This window comes from Mesocricetus auratus, unplaced genomic scaffold (assembly GCF_017639785.1).
Source record: "Mesocricetus auratus isolate SY011 unplaced genomic scaffold, BCM_Maur_2.0 Super-Scaffold_100008, whole genome shotgun sequence".
NCBI classification, from domain to species: domain Eukaryota; kingdom Metazoa; phylum Chordata; class Mammalia; order Rodentia; family Cricetidae; genus Mesocricetus; species Mesocricetus auratus.
This window is the reverse complement of record NW_024429192.1, coordinates 46,992,274-47,010,498: the sequence shown is the minus strand read 5'-3', so window position 1 is coordinate 47,010,498 and position 18,225 is coordinate 46,992,274. Positions and strand designations below refer to the sequence as shown.

Below are 18,225 nucleotides of genomic sequence, written 5' to 3'. Positions count from 1 at the left end.
TATTCAAACTCAACAACCCTGCAGCCCTACTCCCCACAGATACCCCTTGCTTTTCACACATGAGCCATTTCCTACTGATCCAGCTTGCAGTTCCTCTGTTGTTGGGCACAAGGTCTCTGTGACCCTATATAGCAGCCTTTTCTTTCTTGAAGCCGTAAGTGAGTGAGTAACTATGTAAGTAAGCAAGCAAGGAAGTAAGTAACTAAGTTGAGTAAGTGAGTAAGAGTCTTTTGGCTCTCCAGATGTCTTTGTGCTGTGGTTTGTCATCACAGGACTCTAAATTTCTAATGCAGGAAGCAAGGATCTGGCCCTTGCCTGTGTCTGGGGACCTGCTGGTATTCCTTGTTGTTTCTTAACTTGTAGAAGAACCACATCTCTGTTTTTGCTTTTGTCTTCACATGAATGTTTCTGTATATGCATGTATAAGCCCATTCTTCTTTTCATATAAATACCAGTTACACTGGACTAGGGCTCAACATTTCCCTAGTTAAATTTTAACTAATTACTGATGAAATGACTTTAAAAAGAAGACCACAGCTGACCTGACAAGGGTTAGCTCTTAAATCCCAGACTGATGGCTAGAAATCCAGCATGGGACTGATCAAGACCCCCTGAACATGGGTGTCAGTGAGGAGGCCTAGGTAATCTATTGGGCCTTGGGCAGTAGATCAGTATTTATCCCGGATATACAAATGGACTTTGGGTGCCCATCCTACAATGAGAGAGGCACTCTCACCCTGGGTTCTCAGGGGAGGATCTAGGCCTTGCCGTGGATGAAATGACAGACTATGGACACCCCCACAGAGGGCCTCACCCTCCCTGGGAAAATGAGGGGATGTTGGAAAGGTTGGTAGGAGGGTGTGGGTGGAGGGGAGGGAAAGGGAGAGGGACCTGGAATTGACATGTGAAGCAACCTTGTTTCTAATTTAAATTTAAGGTTAAAAAGAAAAATTTTTTAAAAAAAGAAAAAAAAACAGAAGACCACACCCTCAGGTATTGGTATATAATTTTAAGACAAAAAGGAGGGGCAGGCAGGCAGGCAAGTTAAGCCATAATGGGAAATATTTGTTTAAAGTCACACTTTCCTATGAATAATCACCTTTATTTTGTAGATACATATCCAAGAAAACAGGTGGCATTGCAACCAAAAAGTATGTGCAAATCAAGAATTCTCATAGAAGCTTTATACATTAGTCATCAGGGAAAACATCACAAAGAAACTGATGAATGAATTACGATGTATCCTTTGGTAAGTCCAAACCACTGTTCAGGGATGAACTCACTAAAGCATTTCGTTTATGTGGGGCTCAGTAATCGGTACAATAGGCAAATGGTGAGAGATGTTAGTGCCCTGTTTGTCCTTTGAGAATGAGAACAAAGCATGATGGGAACGTTGAGTAACCAAATGTTATCACCTTGGTTTGGAAATTTTGCAAATGCTTTTCCAAGTTCACATAGATGCACAGATTCATCAACTGTACACACAGTATTTGCTCATTTATATGATTTATTTTAAAAACTGCATTAAAATGGGAATTGTCATAAAAGAATCTTAATGTTTTAATATTGCAAGGGAATGAAAGAGTTAAGCTTTAGTTTCTTTATCATTCAGCAAACATCACCACACCTTTTCTCTGATGCATGCTTAGTCATCCAACAACACACAGAATGTAGATGAAGAAAGATAGGCAAAATGAGGAAGAAAAGTCACCCTTGAATCTGGTGAACTGAGCACAAACAAAGTTGACCTCGAGGGACAGATTCACTGAGTCCATCCAGGGCTTATGGTGATTTAACTAGAAACCACTCAGATGAATGCTCTGGGCAGGACTTGGGCTTTGGGGATGCTGATCTCCTTCAACAATTTTGTGTCTGGTAAGTGTGAGACTTTTAGGAAATGAAACCTTTCTTTTTTTTATTTTGAAGTAAATTATTTTTTTCATTTTTTATAATTTTATTTAATTTTTTACACATGTTACTTCCAAAGTTCCTTTAGGCTAACTGTGGCAATCCTCCTACCTCAACCCTCTGACTCCTGGGATTATACGCATCTACATTTCTCGCAGGCTAACAGGACAGCTTTAACACTCTACTTGTTATTCTAAAGCTGATTATTTTTAATAAGCAAGTTTTCTACAATATCCCACCAAAGAGATTATTCTATTAGCTGTTATAATGACTTTGAAGATGAGTTGGTGCCTGAAAAGAAATGTTATCCTAGATTTCTTGCTTTTCCTCTCTTTAATGTTGATACGTACCAGAGAGAGAGGGGACGGGGCAAATAACTCCAAGAAGAGAAGTGGGATTCAGAGTAAAATGTGGCACTGAAATTAGCTAGGAAGGGACACTCCATCATTATAAGGGAAAGAGAAAAAGTGGCCTGGAAGCAGGTCAATACATTGATTGGTGTTATAGATTACTGAGTCTTAAGCATTAAGTGAAGCTACTGGAGGTTACCAGTGGAAAGAGGGGGCAAGATAAGGAGTGGAGTCTGTGAAATAATCATCACAAAGATGGGACAGGCCAGCCGGCTGGCTGAGTGGTAAAATTCCAGTTGGACTTCTGCTTCACTAGGACCACAATTCCTAAGCAGGCTGATCAATGTGAAAGCTAATTGACTTTTCTTCCAATACAAAAATACCAGTGTATTTACCTCTATTTCAAAATGTATAAGATACAAGTCTGATATAAATTACCACATTAATAATCCATTTTTAACAATTAAGAAAGCATGTGAGGCCTTTATATGAAGTTAATTTAACCATATTCAAATTATTAAAAAATATACATGTATTTATTTAGTGTGTGTGTGTGTGTGTGTTACGTGTGTGTGTACCTTGACACACCTTTTATGTGGGGGTCACAGGACAACTGTATGAGTTGTTCTCTACGTGGATTCCAGGGTTTAAACTCAGGTCTTCAGGTGTGGCTGTACATACCTTGACCTTGTGAGCCGTCTTGCTGGCCTCTGACCTTCTTAAAGGTAGAGATCTGTATTGTGATCCAGCACATAATCAATTTTGATGAATGTATCTGGGTCATTTGAAATATACATATTATGTACATTGAAATTGTTTTATTAATTTCTTTTTAGTCACTTAATTTGATACTGTTATTGATATATTCTATGCCTACACTACTTTTTTCATAAATTTTTTATTATTTATTTTTAAATTTAAATTTAGATTAGAAACAAGGTTGCTTCACAAATCAGTTCCAGGTACCTCTCCCTTTCCCTCCCCTACTCCCGTGCCCTCCCTCCAACCCTCCCAATATTCCCTCATCTACCCAGGGAGGCTGATGCCCTCCATGGGGGTGTCCATAGTCTGTCATTTCATCCAGATCAGGGCCTAGATCCTCCCCCAAGAGTTCAAGGTGAGAGTGCATCTCACATTGTTGGATGGGAGTCCAAAGTCCATGTGTATACTCGGGATAAATACTGATCTACTGCCCAAGGCTCAATAGATTACCTAGGCCTCCTCACTGACACCCCCATTCAGGGGGTCTTGATCAGTCCCATGCTAGATTACCAGGCATCAGCCTGGGATTCAAGAGTTAACGCTTGTCATGTGAGCTGTTTCTGGGGGTTAAACCAGCCCAGTCTTAATCCCTTTGGTCATCAGCCCTCCCTCTCTGTTACTGGATTTCTTGAGTTCAGCTCAGTGCTTAGCGGTGGGAGTCTGCCTCTTCTTCCATCAGCCACTGAATGAAGGTTCTGTTTCCCAGACTCTCTGGCCATGGGATTGACCTACACTACTTTTTTAAAATTCTGATTAGTGGATCCACTTCTGAGGAAGAGTGTCAAAATCTCTCTCTATGATTGTGAAACTGTCCAAATGTCTCTTTAATTTAGTGAAGTTTTGCTTTATGTGGTTTGAAGCTTCATTATTAGGTTTGTACTTAATCATGACAATTAACATTGTACAAATTTTGAAATGACCATTAACACTTTTTGCTTTGAATAATTTTTCTATTATTAATATAGACTCGAGTGTCTCTCTTCCCTTCTCCTTCCTTCATCTCTCCTATGTTGTGTGAAATTAATATTTTGCCGTCAGAAGTTTGTGGTATAGTTATATGGTATTTTCCTTTATCACCAGTAATGCCTATAACTACCTATCAGAACGTGATTAAAAGAATGCCCCATGGTGAACAGTGCCTTGAAGAACTCTGAGGACGGCCCGAGGAAGATGGGCAGAGGGACTTTTACCTCAAGTGCATTCTGTTCCTTGGATTGTCTTGGTCATGATTTCATGCCTGTTGTGTTAAACATTTGCATTTAATTGATAAAACATGTTTATTCTTGTTGGATGTCAGATCATAACTATAGAATCCTATTTGGTGAACAGATTGCTGAGTTCTTTCCTCAGTGGGCCCTGACTCTGGATATGACCTTCTGCCTTGCTTTCTTGCTTTCCCAGATACAATCCATAGTATGTGCCAGGCAAATTGTATTTAAATTGGGCTGTCATGAGAAAATTTTTGAAAAGGGCTGGTTTGTCAATATTTATTATGTGCTTACAAGCAATTATTTACATGTTTTTATGAATTCCAACAACTTTTCTTTATTATTTTATATATTTTAAATTAGAAATAAGCTTGCTTCATATGTCAATCTTAGCTCCCTCTCTCTCCTCTCCTCCCCCGCTCCCCAACAATGCCCCCAAACTTCTGCTCAATTCTCACTCCACTCCCCAGGGAGGGTGAGGCCATACATGGTGGATCTCCAAAGTCTATTATATCATCAAGGGCAGAGCCTAGGCCCTTCCTCATGTATCCAGGCTGAGAGAGCATCCCTCTATGTGGAATAGGCTCCTAAAGTCCATTTGTATGCCAGTGATAAATACCCCACAGGTTCTCAAGGCCTCCTCACTGACACCCAAATTTAGGGGGTCTGGATCAGTCCCTAGCTTGCCTCTCAGTCATCAGCCTGGGGTCTATGAGCTCTTCCTTGTTCAGGTCAGCTGTTTTGATGGGTTTCATCAGCCCATTCTTGACCCCTTTGTTCATCACTCCTCCTCTACAACTGGTTTCCAGGAGTTCAGTTCAGTGTTTAGCTGTGGTGTCTGCTTCTGCTTCTTTCTTTATTCTGTATCTTTGGGGTCTTGATTATTATGTGTCAAGGGGATTTTTTGGGGGGGGTCCATTCTATTTGGTATTCTATAAGTTTCTTGTACCTTCATTGGCATGTCTGTCTTTTTTAGGTTGGACAAGTTTTCTTCTATTATTTTGTTGAATATGTTTTCTGGCCCTATAAGACCTTAAGTTTGGTCTTTTCATGGTGTCCCATATTTCCTGCATATTTTGTGTTAGGGATTTGTTGAACTTAAGATTTTCTTTGGTCAATGAATCTACTTATCCTAGTGTATCTTCAACACTTGAGATTCTCTCTTCCATCTCTTGCATTCTGTTGCTTATGCTTGCTTCTTTAGTACCTGACCATTTTCCCAGCTTTTCTATTTCCAGCATTCCTTCAGACTGTGTTTTTTTATTGTTTCTATTTCAGATTTAAGCCCTTTCACTGTTTGAATTGTTTCTTACATTTTTTTTGTCTTTTGCTCCATTTCTTGCATTTTGTATTGTTTTTTCCTTCCATCTCTTTAAGGGATTTTCTCATATCCTCTTTTAGGGCCTCTATCATTTCCAGGAAGTTGTTTTTCATGTCATTATTTTCTAGTCATTTGTGTTGGAGTGTTCCAGTCTTGTTGGTGTAGGGTCTCTAACTCTGATGGTGTCATATTGGTTTTTCTGTTGTTCCTTGTGTTTTTATATTATCTCCTTCCCATCTGTTCTTGCAATGGGTTCCAGAGGGTGCCTCTACCTCTACTGATGGGTGTGGGACCAGGGTTCCCTTCTGTTGTGTATTGGCATGTCCACTGTTCTGGTAGCTCTCCACTTCCTCTCGCGGGCGGAAAAATGGACTAGGATGCTGGGGTGCTTTGGATCCCACTGGGTTGGATGGGAGCCCCAGTGGTATACCCCAGGCATAGCAGTGTGGCCTGGAGACAAGCCCTGATAGTCTTAGTTACGTGGGTGGAGCAGGAGACTAGGATGCTAGGGTGAGTTTGCTCCTGCCTCTGGGATGGAAGCTGCTGTGGCAGTCCCTGAACACCAGCAACTGGTCTAGTCCAGGATCTGTGGGTGGAGCAGGAAACTATGGTATCTTAGCTCCCCGCCACCTCTGCCCCCATGGAAACTTCAGTGGCAGAGCACTCTGGAAATGATACCTGGTTTACCTGGACCCCTAGGTGGGGCAGGAATCTAGGGAGCTTGGCTCCTGCTGCTTAGATGGAAGACACAGAGGTAGACTTCAAGCACAGGCAGCCAGTCTAGTCCTCAATAGTAAGTATTTCTAAAGCATGTATCTTTTTTTTTTTTAAGTTTAAATTTAGATTAGAAACAAGGTTGCTTCACAAGTCAGTTCCAGGTCCCTCTCCCTTTCCCTCCCCCCTCCCGTACCCTTCCCCCAACCCCTCCAATACCCCCTCATTTCCCAGGGAGGGTGAGGCCCCCCATTGGGCATCCACATTCTGACATTTCATCCAGGGCAGGGCCCAGACCCTCCCCCCAAGAGTTCAGGGTGAGAGTGCATCTTTCATTGTTGGATGGGAGTCCAAAGTCCATTTGTATACCCAGGATAAATACTGATCTGCTGCCCAAGGCTCAATAGATTACCTAGGCCTCCTCACTGACACCCCCATTCAGGGGGTCTTGATCAGTCCCATGCTGGATTCCCAGGCATCAGCCTGTGATTCAAGAGTTAACCCTTGTCAGGTCAGCTGTTTCTGGGGTTAAACCAGCCCAGTCTTAATCCCTTTGGTCATCAGTCCTCCCTCTCTGTTACTGGCTTTCTTGAGTTCTGCTCAGTGCTTAGTGGTGGGAGTCTGCCTCTTCTTCCATCAGCCACTGAATGAAGTGTCTGTTTCCCAGACTCTCCGGCCATGGGATTGTAGGCTGGCACTCCCCAGATCCATGTCTAAAATCCATATATGAGAGAGTACATGACATGCTTCTCTTTTTGTGACTGTGTTACCTCACTCAGGATGGTTTCTTCTAGTGTCATCCATTTGCCTGCAAATCTCAGGATTCCATTGTTTTTGTCTGCTGAATAGTACTCCATTGTGTAAATGTACCACATTTTCTCTATCCACTCTTCGGTTGAGGGGCATCTAGTTGCTTCCAAGTGCGTGTATCTTCTTAATAGTAAGTCTTTCCAAGGCTTACATATTATCAGTTAAATGATCATATTTGGCATAGTTATCAATCTATCTTTTTAAAAGATTAGGTAGTAATTACCAAGCTGATAGTAATTACAATCAATATTAGGCCAATTCCAGCTAAGTCACTAATCCCTTCATTTAAATTTTCCATTTTCAAACCATCCATATTAGCATTATGCGTAATGTACCCTGCATTATGATATTCCTCATTCTTAATGTGGGAAATATTTTTTCTTTTCTATATTATTTAACTCTTCCTTAAAGGACTTCCCAGGTATCTCACCAAATCTGCTGACTACTCACTGTTTGTCCATGGCGTTGGGGGTCAACTCAAGCCCCTCTCACAATTTCCAAGCACAATCCTCCTTTAATGAGCCTGGGCAAATGACAGCTGGCTGATGTGAGTACTCATACAGAGAGGCCCACACAGCAGCTGCAGCAGAACTAGACTATGTAACTTCTCTCTTCATGTGGTCATGCAATTTGTTGGGGGCACCAAATGCAGTTTTGCCACACTGTCCATGTCTTAATATACTGTTATTTCATCCAACAATTGTAACTCAGCAAGTATTGACCTAATTTTGTAACAGCAGCCTAAGGTGGCAGGCAGCCTGGTGGGAATTCTATTCCTGCAGGCACTGGCTCTCTCACTGCTACTAAATTAGATATAACTAAATCTCTATCATTCTATTTATAAATAAGACTCAAGGTTCAAAAGTTGGGTTGAAAACCTGCTGGCTCAGAGAAACTGGTTCATAACCAGCTAAACCTCTCTCCTTGCTGGTGTCTCTAAAAAGCGTGAGCCCTTCCACTCTACCAAAGCAAACAAACAAAAAAACTGTGCATTCCAAACCTCTCCCTACTATTTGCTGTGTCTTTCTATGTCTCCAAGATGCCCTCTGATACTTCACTATTCCTGTCTGTCCAATAGATGCTAAGTCTCCGGAACCTAAATTAATTTTATTTAATCAATGCAAATGCACACTTGGTCTTCACAGTGTGACTGAATATCCCATTTAATTAAGTCAGCTCATGTGTTCTGCTTACCTAGCAAGTGGTTGGAAGAAGGAAAACAGTGCTACTCTACAAACAATTTGGCAGAATAAGGTTACTCATAAAGGAGAAATAATTTAATATATCATAAATCTATTTTAAAGATGTTGACATATGATGATATGACTTTTAATTACTATTTTATAATCACTTAAATATTTAAAACTCCTATTTAAATATTTTCTAGAGTCAAGATGTTCAGGTATGGATTGGAATCAAATGACACAGAAGAGCTCATTGCTTGAGCCAGAAGGTATTATATTTCTTTATCATGTGGCCTGTGCTGAGGGAATGAAGAGTTCACCTTGCTTAGAAATAGTAAACTAATGCCTTGGCTGCTACAGATTTAGAATAGAGGAAGAATCTGGCGATGTGATGGCTTTCATTTAAGAGACTGTCAACTGTTGCTTCTAAAGCTTTGCTGCCTTAGTGTAAGAAAGGCTATGGGATTAGCACCATCCCAGGTCTATGTTAAAGAACCCTTCATCATCTAATTAGATGACCGTTGTGTGGATGTGACATGTGAGGACCTGAGGACCCCAAAAGTAAGTAACATTGAAACAGTATAGTTGAGATAGTTAATACAATGTTTATCAGAAGCAAGCAAATTCTGCTCCTGTTAGGGTGATGGCATTATTGACTTTTTGTCACAGGTGACTGTAACAGATAATTTTGTTGAGTAATCACCACTCAGTAAACTTGTATCTGTCATGGAATCGTTAAGTCAGTGTATAGGCAGTGTGAGATTTTATGGTGCAAGATGTGTGTGTAGCCCATAGACTTTGAACTTTTACTTTAGAAGGTGAAAATGTATTTAATTCTAATAGAGTGAATACATAGAAAAAAGAAATATGAGAAAAATCTGATTTTTCTGCAAAACATGCATTAGCCAAGCAATGCTCTAGCATAACTTCATATATGCTGCTTATGTGGACAGACTTAAAACACAGGTTTCCTTTCCTCATTCTCTGTGTGTGTCCAGTTAGTGCTCCAGTGTCTGCACAGATGGGTACCAAGGCTCTGCTGTGCTGCACTCCTATTTCATGGACAAAAGTAGTATTAATAACATGGAAAATAGCCCTCAGAGGCCAACCTCCCTGCACAATATCCTACAAAGTAGAAACAAATGAGACCAGTAAAATCAACTGTACAGACAGGAGAATCACCTGGGCTTCCACACCTGACCAGAGTCCTGACCTTCAGATCAATACAGTGGCCCTCGGTCATGATGGATATTATTCATGTGAGGTAGTGTCATCTGAAGGGCATTTTCAAATGAGACACGACCTCCAAGTTCTAGGTAAGCAAGTTGTCACATTATGTGGTATTTCACCAGATTTTAAACAGATTCAAATGCCTTTGGAATTTGTGACAAGTGTGAATCTTTTTCCCCCTTGTATCTCCACAGTGCGCCCTGAAGTAACCCTGTTTCCAGGGGACAACAGAACTGCAGTTTGTGAGGCCATTGCAGGCAAGCCTGCTGCTCAGATCTTTTGGGCTCCAGCTGGGTATCATGTCACTAAGAATGAATCCCACAGCAATGGCTCTGTGACTGTCAGGAGCGCATACCATTGGGAACACAACACTGTGTCTGCGGTGGTCTGCTTTGTCTCCCATCCAACTGGCAACCAGACTCTGACCATAGAACTGAATCAAGGTCAGTACCACCCCCCGCAATGTTTTTAGGTTTTAGAGACAAGGTTTCTCTGTATTGCTTTGGAGGTTGTCCTGAAACTTGCTCTGTAGACCAGGTTGACCTCGAACTCACTGCCTGCCTCTGCCTCCTGAGTGCTGGGATTAAAGGCATGTGCCACCAATGCCTGATTTGTACTTTCCCCCCTTTTAAAAGGAGAAATAATTGATATTTAACTTATTCTTTCATGAAGGAGAAGTTTTCTAATTTCATCCCATTTGTAACAAATACTGTGGCCAAAATCCTCTTAGGGGAGGAAAGATGAAGTCAAGACAACTCAAGCAGGAACCATGGAGCTGCTTACTAGCTGTTCAGACCTATGCTAAGCTACATAACATGCCCAGGGAATGGTGTAATCTAGAGTGGATCTAGGCTGTGTGAACTAGACAGTTAAAGCTAACTAGGACAGTGACCCACTCCAGACATTACTAGCAAGTTTTCAGTTATCTATCACCTGCAGTTCTTATCAATTAGCTATAAATTCAGGATGTTTCCTTTATGTATCAGGCTCAGTGATTTGGCAGAATGGTTCACAGAACTGAGGATGCACTTTGCTTACTATTAGTGGTTTATTGTAAATACTGCAACAGGGGGACAGACAAATTGAAGAGACTCATATGGCTCTCTATGGAGGAAGGAGCATAGATATTCATGCTATCTCAAGGAATTCTGTTCTTCCAGTTTCACATACAGAATCCTTTCAAACTGTAGTGTTTAGGATTGCTATGACATTTTGTTACATAGTTATGATGGTTAATCATTGATCATTGGTGATTAACTCAATCTCTAGCCACTCTTCCTTCACAACAATTCAATGGTGGTGATGGTGGTCGTATCTGGCTCTAAGTTCTAATTTAGTTTTTTTCATGGCAGTCCCCACCGTGAAGCCCTCAAAGAGCTTCTAGGCCTCAATCATCTTCCTGGCATATCAAAGTTACTTTTTATTATGGTGACAATTTTTCTAGGAGCTGTTTTTCAGGGGATGGAGAACAGAGATCATCTATGTATTTCTTTTTTATTTTTAATTTTAAGGATTTTGTTTGTTTGTTTGAGATAGGATCTTAGTACCTAGTCCTGGCAGGTAACCACTATGCACACCAGGATGGCCTGGAATTCACAGAGACCCACCTGCCTCTGCCTCGACCTGCCTTTAATCCCACTGCTGGGAGTAAAGGTGTGAGCCAGTATACTGGTTTCTTATTTCTTAATACATCTCGAAAATCCACTTCTCTCATCCCAGTATAAGAAACTCCTCAAGAGTAAGAACTATGTTGTTCAGTTCTGCGTTTCTGAAATCTGACATGTCACCTGACATACACACCGGTAATTAGCTTCTGATCATCACAGATCTGATCTCCACCTTTCCTTTCTGTGTTCCCAAAAGGATTCAGGTTAATTCATTTTCAATTGCTCTCTTTCCTTGAAGTGTCCTCCCCTAACCTCTTTTATCTAGAAGGTCAGCAAGGTGCTATCCTAATCCCATCTCTTCCTGACCTGGAACTGGTGCTGAAGAACCATCCTGATTCTTCAGATGTTTAGAGCATATCATCCCTGCTTAACATTGTTGGCAATCTTGTAAGTCATTTAGAACAATCCGGACAACAACAACATCCACTGGAAGTATCATCAGACCCAATTTCAGGATGTACTGTGCAGGGAACTTGGCAAACCAGAATGGTACCAGCACAAAACCAGATACTTTGATTAATGGAACAGAATCAACACATGTGTGTATAGCCACCTGATTTTCCACAAAATCCCAGAAACTTTCACTGAATAGAGTGGCATTTTTAATAAATGGATATCTACATGTTGAAGAATGAAAGTTGATTCTTCTCTTTGCACGAAAATAAATCCAAATGGAGCAAGGATTTCATTGTTAGGGCTGTAACTCTGAAACTTGTAGAATAAAGAGCAGGAGGTACACTGAGTACAGTGCAGGGTATAGGTTCAGGTAAAGACATTTTACATAGGACTCTGGTTGCTTAGAAAATAAGATAAAAGACTCATCAAGTGGAGCTAAATGGGATTGAAGTTTCTGCACTGCAAAGGAAACTCTAAGGTGGCTGAAGAGGCAGCCTATGGAGTGGGAAAAATCTTTGCTAACTACTGAGTTGGTAGAAGATTTGTATTTAGAATATGTAAGTCATTTTAAAAACCCAAACACTAGGAAAACAAACAACCAAATTGAAAAATGAGGTATGGAACTGAGTAGAGAGGTCTCAGAAGAAGAAATGCAAATGGCCAAGAAATATTTAAAAACTATTTGCCATCCTTAGCCATCAGTGTAATGAAAATTAAAACTGCTTTGAGATTTTAATATTAATCCAACCATAATGACTAATATTAAAATAAAAGACAATGGATGTGGGAAGTGGGGAGCCTTTATGCATTGTTGGTGGGAGTACAATTGGTGCAGCCACTATGGAAATCAATGTTCTGTTTTCTCATAAAACTAGAAATAGATCACCATATGACCAAACACTTCCACTTCTGACAGAGTACCAAAGTACTCTGACTGCAGAGATATATGCCCATCCATGTTCATAGATGCTTTTGTCCTAATAGCTAGGACATGGACATAGTGTAGATGTCCATCAGCTGATGAATGAATAATGTACATGGGCAAATAATGGCATAAATATTATAGAGGCTGCTAACTGCTTCTGGTTGATTTCAGTTACAGGCAGAAACATGTACCTGGCATTTTAATTGTGGTCCAGAGCCTATGGATGGTTCACTCATAGGCTGTTATTCTATAAAATGGACATAGAATCACACTACCCTCTAAATTTGTATCATTCTATGCATAGATTACTCCAACTGTCATGACTCTGTAGAGAAGTTTATTTTTTAAGTGAAGAGTGGTTAAAGAAGAAACCCTCAACTGGTCAAGGAAGAAAAAGCAGAAAAAATTTGGTAACTTCAGAGTTCAGAAGAGATCAGAACAAACTTAGGTAGGGTCTGTAAACTCAGAAGCTCACAGCAATGTAGTTTGCTGCACAGTACCTGTACAAGATGAAGTCAGTCAAAATTCTAGCATGGAATGAAATGGAACTCCTGAATCCTGGCCCTGCCAAAGGAGGAACTGTGGATAGCTAAAGGTCCCTTGAGGAGAGATTCAGTTATCTTTAAGCGTGTTCCTCCTCATAGGCTCTAGCCCAGGAGTATTATCAGCAACATAAACAGAAACCCGTGGGTTAAAACACAAAGATGAAAAGTTGTTTGAGTAAGCAAGTTTGGTGTGGATCTGGTAGGAGTTAGGAGAAGGAGTTGTAGGAGAATATGATCAAAATATATGTGAGAAATTCTCAAAATAAAAAAACAATGCTTTTCAAAAGACTGAAATTTGCATGGGATGCACTTTAGACAGAGGACTCAGAGGATCTAGGCTAGATTTCACTGGAAAACTTCCTCCCTGAGGACTAACTTATAGTCTCTGGTAGTGCCACCTAGCTATGAAGCTTATGAACTATGACAATGACCAGCAAGGCTGGACCAACACCCATCTGAAAAGCAGGGTGTGGCAGTCTGTGTCCTACCACTATGGAGGTCACTGGGTAGTGTAGCCAGTTGAGAAGCTCCAGGTTCAGTGAGAGACTTTGTCTTGAAAACTACAGTGTCAAAGAGATTGAGGGGGACGCCCTATGTCGATCTCTGACTTCACTTGCATGCACACCCCTCAGGCACACACTTCATGGACCAGAAGTGACCAAGGTAGAGATGTGATCACTTTTACGTTTACTAAGTTTCATCATTGCTTCTGCTTCCTCTCTGGTCAAACACCTTACCCAAGCTCTGCTCTTCTCAGCCTCTTCCCTCCATCGTTGGTTTCTACACAGACACCAGAACATCTATTCATATATGTATATATATTTCTTTTTGTCCACCCACCTCTGATTATCTTTTCAAAGTTATTTTGGATGTAACAAAAAAGCTGGAAAAACTAAACAAGTTCCTGTACGTGCCTCACTCAGCTTTCCCGGACATTAATCCCTTTTTAAAGAATCTTATTTTTTAATTTAAATTTTACATATCTAACCCTGGATCCCCCTCCCTCCCCTCCTCCCACCTCCTCCTCCTCCCACCATTCTCTATCCACTCCTCAGGGTGAGTAAGTCATCCCTTTGTGAGTCAACAAAGTCCAGCACACCAAATTGACATTTGCCTCTTTCTGAGCAAAAGCAGAGGAAGAATGAATTGGGGGTAGGTAGAAAGGAGTTGGGGGGTAGGGAATGGGTGGAGAGAAGGGAGGGGAAAGTCAGAAGGTATGTAAAATAACAGTAAAAAATATTTAAAAATTTGTGTCTCCTCGCAATGACAGGAAAGTTTCACCTATGGAAACCCTCAATAGTGTTGCTGTCAAATCAAAACCTAAACAAGTAAACCACCACTAGATAAACAAAGATGATAGCGGTAAATATCATGGAGTCTCAATCCCTTGTGGTAATTTGAATGCAATTGGCCCCCACAATCTCATAAGGAGTAGCACTATTAGGAGGTGTGGCTATGTTGGAGTGGGTGCGGCTTGCTGGAGGAAGTGTGTCACTGTCATGGAGGACACTGAGGCTTCCCATGCTCAGGATATACCCAATGAGTCAGCTGATTTACTGTTATTTGCAAGATATAGGACTCTCAGCTCTAGTACCACATCTGCTTGCAAACAGCCATGCTCCCTACCATAATGATAATGGACTGAACCTCTGAAACGGTAAGCTAGCCACTCCAATTATTTTCTTTATGAACTGCCATGGTCATGTTGTCTTCACAGCAATGAAGACCCTAACTACAACACCTCTAGATTAAGAATTACAGTTGGGCCTGGAGGTGGTGGCTCACTCCTTTAATCCCAGCACTAAGGAGGCAGACTCAGGTGGATCTGTGTGAGTTCAAGACCAGCATGGTCTACAAAGCTACACAGAAAAATACTGTCTCAAAACAAACAAACAAACAAAAACCAAAAGACAAAAACAAAAGACAACCTACAGTTAACTAAGAGATGCTAAGAGGGGGAGAAGTAGTCTTCCCTCAGAGATGACCCCTAATTAGCTATCCAATACCTAGTCGTCAGTCCTGAAATCATGCACTTGCAAGCAACATGGGATGGACTCAGCAGGCTGCATTTGCATAATATGTATAAATAGACCACAATAACAATTTGGAAGAGGTTAGCAATTTGAGAGAGAATATTGTGAGGTGGGGCTAATGGAGGAGTTTGGAGGAAGAAAGGAACAGATGCAAATGATGCAATTATATGTTCATAAAAGTAAAGTAATATTTGCATGGGAACTTTTTTCTTATATAATGGGAAGTATTAACATTACTTAGCATGTATTTATTCACTTTAAAATATTTGTTAATGCTTACCAAGCACAAAGGCCAGACTTTATTTCTAAACCTGATCTGAAATAATGATAAATGAGTGGCATTTGAATTATAATTGACAACGTTTTCTGGTTATGGCATTCTCTAAAACTTTAGGAATACTGTGAGAAATTTTTAAAGTTGTTTGCTTTTAATTTCTTGATTAGAGTTACTCTGAACTGACCTGAATTTTTATCCTTGCCTGTAGTTAAAGGTGTCACCAGCCCTCTGCATTCCTTGCTGACCATTCTCTATGTGAAACTTTCCCTTTTGGTGATTGTTCTGCTTATCATAGGATTTGCTTTCTTCCAGAAGAGAAATTATGTCAGGTAGGAACAGAAAACTGAAATGCTAAGGCTCATTAGGAAGAAAACATTGCCATAAGTTTGAGTCCCAGTGGACTGGGAAAATATGTTAGATAGTCCTGTCATGGTTGTTCCCTCAGCTATCCTCAGAATCTGGATTTCTTAAAATAATTGAGCCCCCAGTTCTGACAAAAGTGTGTGCCTTGCTGCAGTTATGACTGAGGAAGGACCTAGCCTGGCCATCTCATTCAGGCTTCATTGGATGAAATGAAGTAGATGGCACTTTATGAATTCATTTACAAGTTTCTCTTTGTGGGTTTCTGTTCATTCCTGATTATTTGAATTTTATGCTGTTTATTTCTAGAAAATGAAAATCTGGATTCCCGAAGCCCATTAGTCTGATGACACAATACAAGAAAACAGCCATTTGCAATCTCCTCTCTTGTTGACATCCAGTATACCTGTTTCTGTTTTTTAGAAGCCGTGTGCCAGCTGGCAGCCATGCAGTATGAATGTACAGTCAAAAGTTTGGTGCTTACCACATACGTGTATGAATGGACATCTACTTTCTCCATTCCCCACTTTTCATGACAAAGAAGAAGAAGATGGCTTAGGAAAAGGTGAACAACAGTGCTGGCTGGATTTCCTTCAGCCACGTCCTCCATGAATGACTTCCATCAACTTCCTGTTCCTAGCACATTTTATGTGATCATAAATATTGCACTGTCAGGTATAAAGAAATCAACACCTTCAAGTCTGCCCTATCTGGTCTTGTTTCCTTACTTCCTTGCTACCAAGTAGCTGAACAGCTGTTTTTTTGAATAAATCATTGAATACATGGCTTGGAGGTATCTCTGCATTTTAGTAGAAGTTAAATGTTGAGAGCAGAGAAGGTATTGCCAGTATCATGGAGATAACATTCAATATCCCCTTACTGTTTAGAGTCCTAGTGTCTCAATTTCCTTTGCTGTCTGAATTGTAACTTACAGGGATTGGGATGGATCCCTGAGGGTAACAATGAGACACTGGTGGATCCTAGTAACTGTAAAGAAAGACCTTGTCTTCACTTGTCACAGATATTAGTCCTATAATAAAAATATATTTGTAGTTAAAAGAATTATTTCCTGGGTAGGTGGCAAGTGATTTGTGCTATTACTTTTAATTTTAGTAGAAATCAAAGGATAAAATGTATGTATGATGTTAAAGGATACCTGGACAGTAGCTTCGGGTGGTTCTGTAAAAGTTTTAGTCTTGTTCTTTTCACACTCTAATGAATTGATCAGGTCAGGACAGAGGATAAAGGGATGCTGATCTAAGCTGCTGTTTTATCCCACAACTCTGTCCTCAGGGTAGTTTCTATTTAGTGGTGACTATGGAAAGAGGAAGATAGTATATGGGATAATTTATGAGCCAGTCCTGGAGTAGTAAGCCCACCTGCTCAAATTCCATGACTACTACTCAGAACGAGGGTTGCTGCACACTTAAAAAATCTCTGCACACAATACAAAGCAGGAAGAGTGCTAATATCAATGTTAATGCCCACATTAAGAGTGGGAAATCACTATTTTTCCATGAGTGAATAAATTCATAACTGTCACTCAAACACGTGTAAGGTTTGAGTTCTCTTTATCTCCTCTTTCATTGTAAGCTCTTCATGTTTAAGTCAGGATGTGAATAGGGAAGAGATCTGTAACAGACTAGGAAACACAGGGGCAGATATTGCAAGTAGCTTGTGTCACTGTCTTTCCTCCGTGTTCAATTGTGGAAGACAATTCTCTGCATGGCTATATCTTCATCCCACCTCTCTCTCATGTTTTAGTAGATGCTAAAGGTCTTTCCATAAAAGTTCATGGCTCTGTTTATTCACATGAGATAGTTTTCTCTGGCCAATAAAAAGATACATAAATTTCAGTTTGTCATTTCTGAGTTTAGGTCTCAAAATGTCCTGAGTGTTTCCACTTTTCATTCTATGGGAGTATGGAAGGCCTAGCCTGGTGGAGGATTGTTGGGGAAGTCCTGTTATTTGCCTGTTATTTGTCAATAAAGTACTGTTGAGCCTATAGGAATCTAGATAGGTGGGGCTAGGAGTCCAGGAGGATTCTGGGAAGGGGGAACACAGGAGAGTTCGAGATGTAACCGCCATTGGGGTAGGAAGCCTGGAACCTCCCCGGTAAGAAACATACTTAGATTAACAATTATGGTGTAATTACTTAAGTCAGAGCTAGCCAGTTAGAAACAAGCAAGGCCAACAGCTTCATAATTAATATAGCCTCCTGTGTGTTTATTTGGGACTGATACGGCTCTAGAACCAGGCTGGCGCGGCAGAGCCCAGGCGACTGGCGGGGGATATACCAAAGCAGTTAGCAAAGAAAAAGCTTCTCTTAACAGAGGATGAGACTAGAACACAACCGATCCATGTCAGTCAAGCCTTTCATCTCTCGGTTGAGGCCAGGTCAAGGATCCAGTAGTCAGCTTTCCTTCAGTCTTTTAAGCAAGCTTAATCAACATCATTAGACATGAGCCAGTGCTGATCCCAGACAAATAAAGGGTCATTGCCATAGACTTCCTGTGGTTGCTTATCAGGTAGCAC

The 18,225-nt window shown here is 40.7% G+C and overlaps 1 protein-coding gene across 2 annotated transcripts; it reads left to right on the top strand.

Moving 5' to 3' along the window:
- Positions 1 to 1,771: 1,771 nt before the first annotated feature.
- On the top strand, positions 1,772 to 17,541 carry LOC121141942 (cell surface glycoprotein CD200 receptor 2-like). 2 transcript variants are annotated; one of them, XM_040750773.1, is made up of 5 exons: positions 1,772 to 1,875; positions 8,461 to 8,526; positions 9,256 to 9,573; positions 9,682 to 9,930; positions 16,114 to 17,541. In XM_040750773.1, exons 1-5 carry the CDS (start codon positions 1,812 to 1,814, stop codon positions 16,224 to 16,226), a joined length of 810 nt encoding a protein of 269 aa, XP_040606707.1. In that variant the 5' UTR covers positions 1,772 to 1,811; the 3' UTR covers positions 16,227 to 17,541. The 2 variants fall into 2 exon arrangements, with proteins under 2 accessions (XP_040606707.1, XP_040606706.1); XM_040750772.1 differs by lacking the exon at positions 16,114 to 17,541 and adding an exon at positions 15,545 to 15,663.
- Positions 17,542 to 18,225: the final 684 nt, after the last annotated feature.